At 46.8% G+C, this 15,150-nt stretch overlaps 1 protein-coding gene across 1 annotated transcript in view; it reads left to right on the top strand.

Moving 5' to 3' along the window:
• QRICH2 (glutamine rich 2) overlaps positions 1–14,818 on the top strand; it is an 81,263-nt gene extending 66,445 nt beyond the window's left edge. The window contains exons 13-16 of the mRNA XM_075351735.1: positions 1,017–1,082; positions 1,177–1,278; positions 3,659–3,815; positions 13,899–14,818. Of these exons, the coding sequence (XP_075207850.1) occupies positions 1,017–1,082; positions 1,177–1,278; positions 3,659–3,815; positions 13,899–14,099 (526 nt within the window). The 3' untranslated portion in view covers positions 14,100–14,818. The remainder of the gene's footprint in view (positions 1–1,016; positions 1,083–1,176; positions 1,279–3,658; positions 3,816–13,898) is intronic.
• Positions 14,819–15,150: the final 332 nt, after the last annotated feature.

Consider the following 15,150-nt stretch of genomic DNA (forward strand, 5'->3'; position numbering starts at 1 on the left):
ACATTCGTTACACTAATACACCCATCATTATAGCTAGTGGCCAGTGCTATGCCGACAACGTACGCAAGCGAGCGCTGGTACACCAGTTAGTGTAGTGAGCGGCCACTAGAGTCAGGGGCAAGCAAGGCGAGTGTGCATATGACTGTATTAGCAAATTTGGGAGTGACAGACTCCCTTAGGCTGCTTTCACACATCCGTTTTTGCCGTCGGGCACAATCCGGCGAAATGCGGATAAAACGGATCCGGTGCCGGATCCGTTTTATTCCCCATTGACTTGTATTAGCGCCGGATGGCCTTGCGTTGCTTGCGGCGTCCGCCGTATCCGGCAAAATGTCTTCATCCGGCTGCCGGAAAAGACGCAGCATGCAGCGTTTTTTGTCTCCGGCAAAAAAACGGACCATGCTGGCACCGTCCGGCATGTTGTATAATGGAAGCCTATGGGCGCTGGATCCGTCGTCATCCGGCAGATGACGGAATCCAACGACGGATGTGTTTTTTTGAACTGAGATGGATCCGTCAAAAAATGGAAGGAATGTATTGAAAAAACTGATGCGATGGAATCGTTTTTTCGCCGGATCCACCGCATGAGTTTTTTCCCCGGATCGTGCCTGATGGTGAAAAACAGATGTGTGAAACCAGCCTTAACGATATCATCATAGTAATAAAGTCTGGCCAGAACAGAAGCAGTGATATAAAGCTGCCAGCAGAGGGCACCAGTACTTTGTTTCTAAATTGTCATATAGAAATTCGTTTACTAAAATTGCCATCCTCCAGTCCTCACAGACCCATGACATCACATGTTTTCAGGGTTTCCCAAGTAAAGCACAGGTAATGGAATTATTATCAGAAGTTGCCACAGGTTCTCTCACCTGTATAATACTAAGGAAGTCCTGAAAATATAATCTGTCGAAGGCCGCGAGGACAGACGTTTGGGAAAGACTGGTTCCATGTACAATAGGTGTTTCTATTGTATGGATTCGGAATAATGATTATCTATAATTATCATTTACATTCAGGCAGCTGATACAGAGATTTCACTGCATCTCCTGTAACCGTATGGTGGATATGGTGGTGCCTGGGCCGTAAGTCGTGTTTTATTTGATAGTTTCGATCGCTAGTGTATCACAGTTTAGATCATTATGTGTTGTTCCTTTTGCTCTATTTTTTGTTTCTCAGGGAAATGTTGACCATCCCAAACATTCCTGGCCTACCACCACGTGGATCCAACCGACCGTACACTGTGTTTGAACTCGACCAAGTCCGTCAGCAGAGCCGCAGGTGAGCAAAAGTGGCACAGAATGAATGGGCAACTAGTGATGAGCGAGCACTACCATGCTTGGGTGCTTGGTCCTAGGGATGAGTGGACACTACTATGCTTGGGTGCTTTGAACTAGTAATGAGCGAGCACTACCATGCTTGGGTGCTTGGTACTAGTGATGAGTGGGCACTACCATGCTCAGGACTAGTGATGAGTGGGCACTTCCATATGCAGGACTACTGATGAGTGGGCACTACCATAGTCGGGACTACTGATGAGTGGGCATTATCATGGTTGGGTGCTTGGTACTAGTGATGAGCGAGCACTATCATGCTTTGGTACTCGATACTCGTAACCAGTAGTTGATGGGCTCATTCGAGCATCAACATCTCGTTATGAGTACTGAGCACCCAACCATGGTAGTGCTCGCTCATCACTAGTACCAAGCACCCAACCATGGTAGTGCTCAATCATTACTAGTACAAAGCACCCGAGCATGGTAGTGCTCACTCATCACTAGTACCAAGCACCCAACCATGATAGTGCTCGCTCATTGCAAGTACAAAGCACCCAAGCATGGTAGTGCTCGCTTATCACTAGTACCGAGACCCCGAGTATGATAGTGTTCACTCATCATTAGTGCCAAGCACCTGAGCATGTTAATGACCACTCCTTTCTAGTACTGAGCACCCGAGCATGGTAGTGTTCGGTTATCACTACTTGTTCCGAGTACCGAGCATGGTAGTGCTTGCTCATCACTATTCGTTATGAGCACCCGAGCATGGTAGTTGTCACTCATCACTATGAGCAATCCGTGACCCAAAGACTGAACTCTACACCAGCTAAAAGCTTCCAGAAATAAGAATTATAGTCCATTATGTTAAGACTTTTTTTTTTTTTTTTTACAAACAAGGGTGGAAAAATGTGCAAAAAGTCTCGTGTGCAAGCATGACTTGCTAAAAATGTGACTTTACGACAATACATTTGTAGCACCTAGCCTTCCATAACTTTCCTCCCTAATGCTGTTAAATTTAGTATAATTTCTGTACATAATCTCTACATAGATTGTGATGTGACGTCACATACCAATATTGCCTCATATAGTAACGAGCTTTCTATCACTGTCGTATGCAAGAAGGTGGGATCCAGTAGGATTGCACCATGATAAGGTGATCCCCTTGAGGGGATATTTCTAGCTGTTTTGTGGTTTGAGGAAGAAAGTCAGACTCGGCAATGGCATCAGAGATGGTTTAGGGATAGGGTGTCACCAGTTTAGACTCCAGAAGGTGATAATGGCGCAAACGTTGGGTTAAGGAGCTAAAACTCTGAATCTATGCTTGTTTCTTACTGAAAACATCAAAGAAATTGAGGCTGGGCCAGTACTGGAGACAGAAGAGAAATGTAGACTGGTTGAGCAAGATTACTTCTGACAGCAGGTATGAGTGTACTTAATAATGGCAGTGACTAGGTAGGAGCATGTCTTCTGAAGAAGAGAAACAGAACAACCCTGACATCCTAAACGTTACAGGGAAAGCAATCATTGGCCAAGACCTCATTCTCATCCAGGTAAAGCTGGCCACACCACTGAGGCTTCAGTCACCCATCTTTCAGTTTTCCATCTGTTCACCGTAGATTTGAATGGCCGAGTCTGATCCACAGTACGGATGAGAATAGGATATTCTGAGTCTCACTGATTGGACACTGTCATCCATGTTTCATACGGATGTATGTATGGATCAGTGTAACTCTATGGGTCCATGTTCTGCGAATGCCGTCTAAAGCTGGTCATGTATAATGGATTAAAGTTAGATTTCCACGGGATCCGCCAAAAATCTAATACGTATTAAGGCCGTGCCACAATCCAGAAGGTTTGGGCTTAAGACCAGACATTTTGAACTTCTATACCGTATATGTAATTCTGTGGTTTTCCCTGAAAGTTAGCTACTGCTAGAGACGGTCGGCAGCTCCTTATTCCCCTTTTTTAAAATAAATCTGCTTACTTGACCAATCTAAGAGTGTTTGTGTATAAGGGAATGAGGAAAGAAAAAGCTGTGCATGTTCAGCTAATGTGAATAGTCCGTTCAAGAGACCCTTTCTTAGGAACAAAAGAAGCAAAAAAGAGACAATATGCCACTGGGTAGGCCCCAGCGGCTGGAGGAAAGGCAAATTGGGGTCCTTACACAGGTATGGGAGAGTCAGTCACGGAGCTGGGCATGGAAGGTTTTACAGCTTTATCATCTTGAGACTCCAAGCGTAGATATATTTGGATCTCCACTGAGGCTATGAAAAGGAGTGTAGTGCAATTTGGTAGTTGTTGGCCATTTGCTTGCATGGATATTTTGCATGTCTGCTATATCTGCATGAATTGATTAAACCGGGCTTATTTTATATTCTCATCAGTGATCGCTTACCACAACTTAGTGATTTCGGATATATGTCTAGCTCCCGCAACTGTGGAGGAAGTCACACTCTGACCTTCCCTCAAAGACGTTATTCTAGGCTGCAGTCCAGTACCCCATGTACTGTGGAGAAGGAAGACTTTATGGGCGATTTAAAGGTAAGAAGAGTGAGACATACATAGAGCAAAAGAGGCAGAAATCATAAAGTAGTCAATAGTGGTGAATGTTTCTTCTATAAATTCCACCTACTGTGGAAACCTTCAAAAGGAACCTGAAGACTTACCTCTTCCAACAATCCTACAACCTGCAATAACCCTGAGTCCACTATACCGCTGCACAACCAGCTGTATCCTCACCTACTGTATCCTCACCTATCCTCCTCAGTCCACTATACCGCTGCACGACCAGCTGTACCCTCACCTACTGTATCCTCACCTTTCCTCCTCAGTCCACTATACCACTGCAAGACCAGCTCTACCCTCACCTACTGTATACTCACCTATCCTCAGTCCACTATACTGCTGCATGACCAGCTCTACCCTCACCTACTGTATCCTCACCCATCCCCCTCATTCCACTATACCGCTGTACCACTATACCACTGCAAGACCAGCTCTACCCTCACCTACTGTATACTCACCTATCCTCAGTCCACTATACTGCTGCATGATCAGCTGTACCCTCACCTACTGTATCCTCACCTTTCCTCCTCAGTCCACTATACCGCTGCAAGACCAGCTCTACCCTCACCTACTGTATCCTCACCTATCCTCCTCAGTCCACTATACTGCTGCACGACCAGCTCTACCCTCACCTACTGTATCCTCACCCATCCCCCTCAGTCCACTATACTGCTGCATGACCAGCACTACCCTCACCTACTGTATCCTCACCCATCCTCCTCAGTCCGCTATACTGCTGCATGACCAGCACTACCCTCACCTACTGTATCCTCACCCATCCTCCTCAGTCCACTGTGCCACTGCACGACCAGCTATACCCTCACCTACTGTATCCTCATCCATTCCCCTCAGTCCACAATACCGCTACGCAACCAGCTTTACCCTCACCAACTGTATTGTCACCCATCATCTGTAGACTGTGAGCCTTCGCAAGCCGAGTCCTCTCTAATTCTGTACCAGCCTGTGTCTTGTATTGTTCATGATTATTGTACTTGTACTTGTTTTTATTACATATACCCCTTTTCAATTCTAAAGCGCCATGGAATAAATGGCGCTATATTAACAATAATAAATTACATATTCGGTTCGGCAACATAACTTTATACACCTGCCCCATAAGGGGACATTTTTTTTTTTGTTTTTTTTCTTCATTTTATAAGTTGATCCGCTCTGAAATTTGCCTGAAGGAGCATCCTAAAAATGCTCAGAAGACTGAAAATATGCATTTCTATGTTAAAACCACATGCTGTTCATATTTTCAGGCTTCTGATCATCTTTTAACTGCTTAAGGTTTCAAAAAACACAATGTAATTAAAACAAGTGACCTGAGCATTCTTCTGGTGCTTTTAAGACGTCAGAATCTAAATAAAGAAGCCTATGGCCAAAAAGACAGACTGAAGTCGCCAGACGTCTCTTTGGAGTGTATTAAAAACACCTCAACATTGCCAGTGTTTGCTTAAAGGGGTTCCACTTTAACAAAAATAAATCAGCAGGTTCACTTACATCTAAAAGACATGGTGTGGTCATACTTAGAGCTGGTCGAACGTGCAGAAAACTGGGACCGGTGGGTCACTGCTCATTTTTTTCAAAAATCCGGATCTGGTCCGGAATCTGGTTCCCATAGACTTATTTAATCTGGAGATTAAAAATGTTGGTGGAAGGGATGTGGGTATAGGAGCACGTGCGTTGTACTCACCGATGCTCTGTGTCATGGCGGCAAGCTGCTTCCAGGTCGCACATTCACTTCCGGGGCTGCGTACATTAAAAATAAAGGTAGATGCTAGAATGTATGGGGTTCTTTCAGGTATGATGTAATTTGCCATGTGATCGGGGGCGTGCTCAAAATGCTGCCCGATTTAGAATGAAAATTAGGGGGGGCGCAATGTGCCCCCCTCTGCCCAGTCTGAGCCGTCTGCTTCACCCTTCATGCAGCAGGCAGCACAGGATGAACTGTGCCTACGATGTGCCCCCTCTGCCCAGCCTGGGACGCCTGCTTCATACTTCGTGCAGCAGGCAACTCAGGATGACAACCACTTACACGCTGTCACACAGGCTGGAGGCACGTCTCACTGCAACCAATTACAGACACCAGGCCGGCCGGTTGGTGGGGAAAGCCATTCTTACATAATTAGCACTGATGAGCAGCCCAGGGAGGCCGCAGGAGCAGTGTACAGCCGGCCAGAGCCTGGTCAAGTATGAAGCCTTCGCTTCATTCATATTTTCTTTATTTTTCCTTTATTTTTTTTTAAATTTCTCGAGTGCCAAATCCGGATCAAACACACGGAAGCCTGGGCCCAGGTCTGGCACCCGGGCACCTTTGAAACCGCGTGGATCCAGACTTTTACAGTCCGGGTCCGCCCAGCCCTGCTCATACTCTAAAAGAATGTTCCCTAGTACCTCACCATGTAAGTGAGTTTCTTATAAAGAACACCTCTCCCTCCAGTGCTCCCGCCAATAATAAATTAGTTAGTACGCGTTATCTATTTTTTTTGGGGCAGGGGGAATGATTTAATACTAAATTGAGATAAAGGCTTCATTTAGGGCTCAGTAAACTAACGTGGTCACGATTATGTGATACTCGTACTCCCGCCCAGAATCTGACTAGGTGGCCGCAGCCTCGCTCAATGCAAGTTTGGCTTTAGAAAAGTGGTGTAATACAGGTTTAAAAAACGTGTGCAATATATTTATTAATTTTTTTAACTTGTTTCTCTATACAGCTGTTACGCATGGAGTAGAATAGGTCTGTATATGACGCGCGACACACGCAATTAGGCCAACGGGCGACTGACACACTACCAAAAAACACCACAAAAAGGGGGAAACACCGGGGTCACGATACAACAGAGGTCCCTGCCGCTAGGGAGAGGGGTGATGGGGCATCTCCTGCACTCACCTCAAGCTGAATCCTGAGCTCCCTAGCATCCCTATACAGGTTCTTTCAACCTGTCAGTGAGCAGGATACCTAAAATTCATCATAGCAGACGGACTCTAATGTAGCAGGTGGATGGGCACATTAGAAATACCTCAGCAGATCCTTCCACCAGGCTGGCCAAAGTAGAAATGGATTCTAACAGCAGCAAGAACTGTTGGTTAAGCTCCAGTATTTAAACTTAAATGGGCTTGGGCCCAAAGCAACAACAGCTGCCCTGCTCAGAGCTGCTGGCAACAAAAATAAAGGAAACTTTGATTAAATGAGGAGACTAGATGGAGATGGGAGGCTCCAGTCCTAAGGCTGTCACTAGTGTCAAAACAGCAGGGAGACGATTGTGACAGTACCACCCATTTAACGAGAGGCCTCCGACCACTCAAGACTGGAACATCATCCACCTCCAATGTGAAAAGGCCCCTCTGGTTACCAGTTGGAGACACAACACACCTGTGGACTATGGCATGCGTGTTAAGAGCGGAGGGTCGCTCTAGCCATACAGCCATAGAGTTGAGGATGTCAATAACATTAAAGGGGCCAATGAACCTCGGGCCTAATGCCCCAGATGCACACTTTCACCTGGTGTTCTTAGTGGAGACACACATAGTCATTCTTAACCAGGTCTGGACCTGGACATTTATTTCCATGCATCCACTGGTACTAGAGGAAAAACTTCATACCAAACTGACAACCAGGGAATCTGACACCTTATGCTCCAGTACAGCGCACTTAGTGGGAACACTCCCCCGATCACCTCTACTGCGGATGCACTGAGGCCTACTCTTCCCCTATGGTGGGGGGGTAGCACACCATCTATTTTTTTAGATACCTTGGTAGATACTACTGGTGGGCAGGTGTGGCGCCCCTGAGGCTCTGGTTACCACAGGGTACTGCACCTCAATTAAGGTGCGATATCTATCTCAGGTAAGAGGGGGTTAATCACCGGTGTTCCACATTCACACACTACATACAGCTTAAAAGCCTTCACACAGAGTGGGATGGCTCAGGGTAGGCAGGGGGTGGCCATAACGATCATGGGACTTCCCAGTCACTGAAGCTAGCCACCTGGGGGGGCAATTTCCACTTGGGGTAAAAATAGGCGCAACACACTCACAGCAAGAGCAGGTCCGACAGGACCATAGTTCTGACAAGACATCTCTGGGAAAACTAGGACTTTACTAGGCCCGGGGCTTGGAGCGGGAGCTCAGCCAGGGTACCTAACTGCTGAGGGGGAAACCCTAGAAATAGTACTCTCTCTCTCTCCTTCCTTCTCAAAACACCGGTGGTGACCACTTACCGGTTCTGGGATCGACCTGAGTCTATCACGGCAGTGATCAGTGTGACCGGGCTAGCAGCTAAAGTTGGGAGTAAACTACACACAGAACCCGCAGAGACTGTGTTTGCTCGTCCTTACCGGCGCCGCCGCCCAGCGCTTAGGCGCCAATCGCCATTACAGTGTCTTGCGAAAGTATTTGGCCCCCTTGAATTTTTCAACCTTTTCCCACATTTCAGGCTTCAAACATAAAGATAAAAATGTTAAATTTTATGGTGGAGAATCAACAAGTGGGACACAATTGTGAAGGTGACCGATATTTATTGCTTATTTTAAATTTTTGTAAAAAATAAAAAACTGAAAATTGGGGCGTGCAACATTATTCGTCCCCTTTACTTTCAGTGCAGCAAACTCACTCCAGAAGTTCATTGAGGATCTCTGAATGATTCAATGTTGTCCTAAATGACTGATGATGATAAATATAAACCACCCGTGTGTAATTAAGTCTCCGTATAAATGTATCTGCTCTGTGATAGCCTCAGTGTTTTGTTTAAAGCACATAAAGCATCATGAAGACCAAGGAACACAACAGGCAGGTCCGTGATACTGTTGTGGAGTAGTTTAAAGCTGGATTTGGTTACAAAAAGATTTCCACAACTTTAAACATCCCAAGAAGCACTGTGCAAGCGATCATATTGAAATGGGAGGAGTATCATACCATTGCAAATCTACCAAGACCCGGCCGTCCCCCAAAAATTTCATGTCAAACAAGGAGAAGACTGATCAGAGATGCAGCCAAGAGGCCCATGATCTCTCTGGATGAACTGCAGACCTCTACAGCTGAGGTGGGAGAGTCTGTCCATAGGACAACATTCAGTCGTACACTGCACAAATTTGGCCTTTATGGAAGAGTGGCTAGAAGAAAGCCATTTCTCAAAGATATCCATAAAAAGTGTTGTTTAAAGTTTGCCACAAGCCACTTGGGAGACACAGCAAACATGTGGAAGAAGGTGCTCTGGTCAGATGAAACCAAAATCGAACTTTTTGGGTACAATGCCAAACAATATGTTTGGCGTAAAAGCAACACAGCTCACCACCCTAAACACCATCCCCACTGTCAAACATGGTGGTTGGCAGCATCATGGTTTGGGCCTGCTTTTCTTCAGCAGGGACAGGGAAGATGGTTAAAATTGACGGGAAGATGGATGGAGCCAAATACAAGACCATTCTTGAGGAAAACCTGTTGGAGTCTGGGACGGAGATTTATCTTCCAACAAGACAATGATCCCAAACATAAAGCAAAATCTACAATGGAATGGTTCACAAATAAACGTATCCAGGTGTTAGAATGGCCAAGTCAAAGTCCAGACCTGAATCCAATCAAGAATCTGTGGAAAGAGCTGAAAACTGCTGTTCACAAACGCTCTCCATCCAACCTCACTCAGCTCCAGCTGTTTGCAAAGGAAGAATGGGCGAGAATTTCAGTCTCTCGATGTGCAAAACTGATAGAGACATCCCCCAAGAGACTTGCAGCTGTAATCGCAGCAAAAGGTGGCGCTACAAAGTATTAACCTAAAGGGGACTAATAATATTGCACGCCCCAATTTTCAGTTATTTATTTCTTACAAAAATTTAAAATAAGCAAGAAATTTCATTCAACTTCACAATTGTGTCCACTTGTTGATTCTTCAACATTAAATTTAAAATTTTTATCTTTATGTTTGAAGCCTGAAATGTGGGAAAAGGTTGAAAAATGCAAGGGGGCCGAGTACTTTCGCAAGGCACTGTACCTTCCCTCTTTATCCACCCGGGGCCCGCTCCGCCTGTGGGGAGCGATACCATCCCGGCTGCCTTAACACCTGCCCTGGAGAGGAATCCTGCAGCGGCTACTCCCTGGCTGCATACCACATGTGGTGTCACTACAAAATTTCCCAAATACCCCGCTTCCCCCTCCATTTACTGTACGCCTCAGGGCAACGGAACCGGGCAAGGCCACCCCGTGACATCGCCTGACCCGACCCGAAACGGCCCGGTGACGAGTAGGTTAACCAACTGCCCCGTAGGGCGCTACACAGAGTGACAGTTTTTTAATAAGAACCGCAGAAATGGTTGCACTCAAGCATTTGTGTTCACAAAAACTCCCACTGACACACTTCTTTCATGTTTTCTGTCTTGCGCTGTACATCTTGTAATAGGGTCGATTTTATTGGGGGAGTTAAAGGGGTATTCCCATATCCAAGATCCTTATCCCAATAGGTAGTATATGTAATAATATTAGCAAATACCTCCTAATTAGAAATGTAGTGTAGTTCTCCTGATATAGCCATGTTTCTTACCTCATGTGAAGAGCATAGCAGCTTAGGTATCCATGGCTATGCGACGAACACCTAAGGCTATGTGCGCACGTTGCGTTCTATTATGCAGAGTAAAATAGTCGCTGCATGTGCATCTCAGAACGCAGCCGAAAAGCTGCGTTCTGAGACGCATTTGGCAGAACGCAACGTGCGCACATTCCTGCAAAATTCATGCATTCTGGATGCTTGCTCTGCCATGGGAAAAGCATCCAGAGCGCACATTTTTGACAGTGCGGTCCCACTCTGCTCTGCTGCATCCTCATAGACTTGCAGCAGAGCCGACTGGGACCGGAATGTCAAAAAGAGCACATGGCTGGCTGCGGGAGACAGCCGCGCGATCAGAATGAACTCGGGTGAACTTCACCCGACTTCATTGTGATCGCGTGGCTCTGTCCGTGTGCCGCGGCTTGATTTGCGGTCACAGGTGAAGGACTCACCTGTGACCGCAAATCTGAGTGACTGCAGTGAGTCACGCGATCGCTGGTGCCGTCACTCAGGTTACGAGTCCTGCACCCGAGACCTGTGGCCGCGGGTAACCTGAGAGACGTCCCCGCACACATCCCGACATTACCGCCAATGTCCCCGCACACATCCCGACATTCCCGCACACATCCTGACATTACCACCGACGTCCCCGCACACATCCTGACATTACCGCCTACATGCCCGCCGACATTCCCGCACACATCCCGACATTCCCGCACACATCCCGACATTCCCGCACACATCCCGACATTACCGCCTACATCCCCGCACACATCCCGACTTTCCCGCACACATCCTGACATTACCGCCTACATCCCCGCATACATCCCGACATTACCGCCGACATCCCCGCACACATCCCGACATTCCCGCACACATCCCGACATTACCGCCTACATCCCCGCACACATCCCGACTTTCCCGCACACATCCTGACATTACCGCTTACATCCCCGTACACATCCCGACTTTCCCGCACACATCCTGACATTCCCACACACATCCTGACATTACCGCCTACATCCCCCGCACACATCCCGACACTACAGCCCTCATCATCATCGCACACACACACTGGCATTACGTCAGTGACGTCCCCGCTGACAGCGTGACTCACTTCAGTTTCTGCATAGAGCGGACAGGAGAGGCAGTGTTGTACTGCCGCTCCGGTCAGCTTCATGTAGCAGAGCTGGATGTGTCACGGGACCTCGTGGATTAAGCCGGACCTGGAGGTGTGTTTGGGGATTTTAATAAAGTGGTGAAAGAGGGTGGGTTTTGTCTTTTATTTCAAATAAAGGATTTTTCGGGTGTATGTGTTTATTTACTTTCACCAGGATAATCATTGGGGGTGTCTCATAGACGCCTGCAACGATTAACTAGGACTTAGTGGCAGCTATGGGCTGCTGCCATTAACTCCTTATTACCCAGATTGCCACCGCACCAGGGCAGTTTTGGATGAGCCGGGTACAGTACCGGGACCGTCGCATCTAATCCATGCGGCAATTCCGGGCGGCTGCTGGCTGATATTTTTAGGCTGGGGGGCGCCGCATAACGTGGGGCTCCCAATCCTGAGAATACCAGCCTTCAGCCGTATGGCTTTATCTGGCTGGTATCAAAATTGGGGGGGACCGCACGCCGTTTGTTTTTTTTTTTTAAATTATTTATTTATTTTACTGCACTACATAGAGCCGCCCACCGGCGGCTGTGATTGGTTGCAGTGAGACAGCTGTCACTCAGCATGGGGGCATGTCTGACTGCAACCAATCATAGGCGCCGGTGGGCGGGGGAAGCAGGGAATACGAGATTGAATAATGGGCGGCTGGCATTTTCAAAAGCAGGAGAAGCCGCTGGAGCAGTGTGACAGCCGTGCAGCTGATCGGTGAGTATGAGAGAGGGGGGAGAGGGATAGACCGACAGAGAGAGAGACCGACCGACCGATAGGGAGACACAGAGACCGACATTACAACCAATACGCACAAAAGAAAGTGACATGTCACTTCTTAGAACGCGCGCTTCGGGCAGCAGCCGAAACGCTGCGCTCTAATACGCCACGTGCGCACGGCTCCTCCATAATCTTCATAGATTATGCTGGGGACGCAGGACGCATGCAGTTACGCTGCTGTGCAGATCGCAGCGTAACTGCATGTAAATACGCAACGTGCGCACATAGCCTAACTAACTAACTAACTTTCACTATTTGAGTGGTCGTAACCATGAATGTCCTGCAATGCCCTGAACATGAGGTAAGCGACATAGTTAATCAGGGGAACTATACTACATTTCTAATTGGAGGTATTTGCCAATATTATTATTAATACACCTAGTACATATTGGGATAGGATCTTGGAGATGGGAATACCCCTTTAAGGAAAATAACACATAATCATAGCGATGATCAATTCTTGGCAATCCCCAGTTGTACTCATAGACTACAGCTACATACATAATCCGCAGTTGTGGATGTCCACCTATTCCGGAATGCACCACGGCACTGTCAGTTGCGCAGCCGCAGTCCGAATGATGCTCCGGCTTCCAGGTCCTCACTGTACGCACGCACGCACGCACGCACGTGAGCTTATATACACACATAGCAGACACACATGGATACACCGAGCACGTGCACACACATAGCGGACATCCATGTATACACTGAACACAGACACACACACTGCTGTATACTCACCTGTCCGGGGCGACCACCGCCGCTTCTGCTGTCATCGCTTTACTGCAGCTGAATGCTTTGTGGCGCCATAAAGCATTCAACTGCAGTAAAGCCATAACAACATCCTGCAGTGGCCGCTCGGTACACCGGACACTATCATGGAGGGGTCTGTATGCTGCAGCTGGAGGCTTTGCGGGCACGGAGGACAGGTGAGATACGGCATAATAGGGGACAGAAGGGAACCAGCAGGAGCACATTACTAAACAATGGGCTCATTACTGCAGGGGACATCAGCCCTCCCCCCCCATCAGATCTGTATGCCACCAGCCCCCTCCCCCCCATCAGATCTGTATGCCACCAGCCCCCCCCCCCACACCAGATATGTATACCCCCAGCCCCCCTCATCAGATCTGTACGCCCCCAGCCCCCCTTACCAGATCTGTATGCCTACAGCCCCCACCAAATATCACCAAATCTGTATGCCCCCAGCCCCACTCACCACTGCTCCTGTCAGCACCACTAAGCATAGACACTAAGCATAGCCAGATGTTCATTTCACCGCACTCCTGATGCGATAGCATCGGGCCTATTTCTAGCACAAAATATAAGAGCCATTTTTTGTTCGATCAGCACTTTTATCTATTCAGATAATGAACCATTCAGTTTCATTGAGTCTGGTTTCCATTGTGTGTCTTGTTATCCACAGCGTGCCAAAGTCTATAATGAATCCATATTCCAGACAAGTTCTGTTACACTGCTCCCAGAATAGAACAGAGCATTAGTAGCTATTTTTTTTTTTTTTTTTTTTTTTTTTTTTTAAATGCATACAATTAATTAGGGTTTTTTTTTTCTATTACAGGAAGAGGTTTTTATTCTGGGCCAGGATGGGCACATCTATCGCGGCAGGAGGAACAAACATTTGCCATCCCTAGGTACTAAAGATGGCAAGAGATCTACAGTCGCTCATGATAAAGTTTGTGACTGTAACCTAAAAGGCAAAGAGAATTTGTTTGGCCGTTCTTCAGCCATGGTCTCCGATATTCATTACGGTAACAAGTAGTCTGCCGGAAGGTGTCTGTCCTCATAACAATAGTTATTAATGATGTGGGGCTGGACGCGCACACAGTTGATCTAGCAGTAAAGAGTATCAGCCTTTCCTTTCCCATTCGTATTGGATTCTCCAGAACTGCATATGAAACTGCAAGTGTGATTACAGCCTAATGGCCGCCGCGGCATTATTGTTCTAGCCATCAATGGTATATTCTTATACAATAATAGAATATTCTGTAATATTAGTACTAAAACAACCCAGTCACATCCAATATTCAATGCAAACTCTGCTGAAGAAGAATATTCTGGTTATGAGTCAATGGGTTTGGACATAAGAGAAAACAAAGGCATAAATTCATATGTAATTTCTCAGTAATAATCGGTGTCTGGCTACTTGGTTGCCAGGTTAAATGAACGAGAGCTTAGCTGATGACCAGGTATCAGACCCATGGTACTTAAATGTTTTTAGGAAACTAAAGACAGGTTCTAATAATGCACAAATAAAACAATGCCTGTTTACATGGCCCAATAATCTTCAAATACCTACCAGCAATTCTTCTCCAACCTTCATATTTGCATATAAAGTTCATTGAAATACATTAAGACCTAATGCTTTGAATTATACCAGTGTTTGACAGTGTCTTAAAGGGAACAAGTATTGCAAAAATAAAAACCAAAACAGTAGAGCCCCACTACTGGGAGAAAATTAACTTTATTTTTCAGGCCAGCCTCTGGCTTTCAGTCAGAGATGTGGCAGGTGCTGTTTCAGTCACTGTTCTATGCATAGTGAACTGCAGCTGTAACCATGCCCGCCACACTGACTGACAACCGGCTTAGGCGGGCTTCACATCAGCGGTATTCCGGCACAAATGCGTTTCATTTCAATGCATTTCCTATGGACTTGCGGCACATTCCGTTCACATGCGGTTGCGTGCGTCATACACAACCGCACGTGATGGGAATTTGCCGCGAGTCCATAGGAAATGCATTGAAGTGAAAAGCATTTGTGCCGGATCCGGCATTGTGGCTGAATACCGCTGATGTGAAGCCCGCCATAGCAT

Source organism: Anomaloglossus baeobatrachus, chromosome 5 (assembly GCF_048569485.1).
Source record: "Anomaloglossus baeobatrachus isolate aAnoBae1 chromosome 5, aAnoBae1.hap1, whole genome shotgun sequence".
Lineage (NCBI taxonomy): Eukaryota > Metazoa > Chordata > Amphibia > Anura > Aromobatidae > Anomaloglossus > Anomaloglossus baeobatrachus.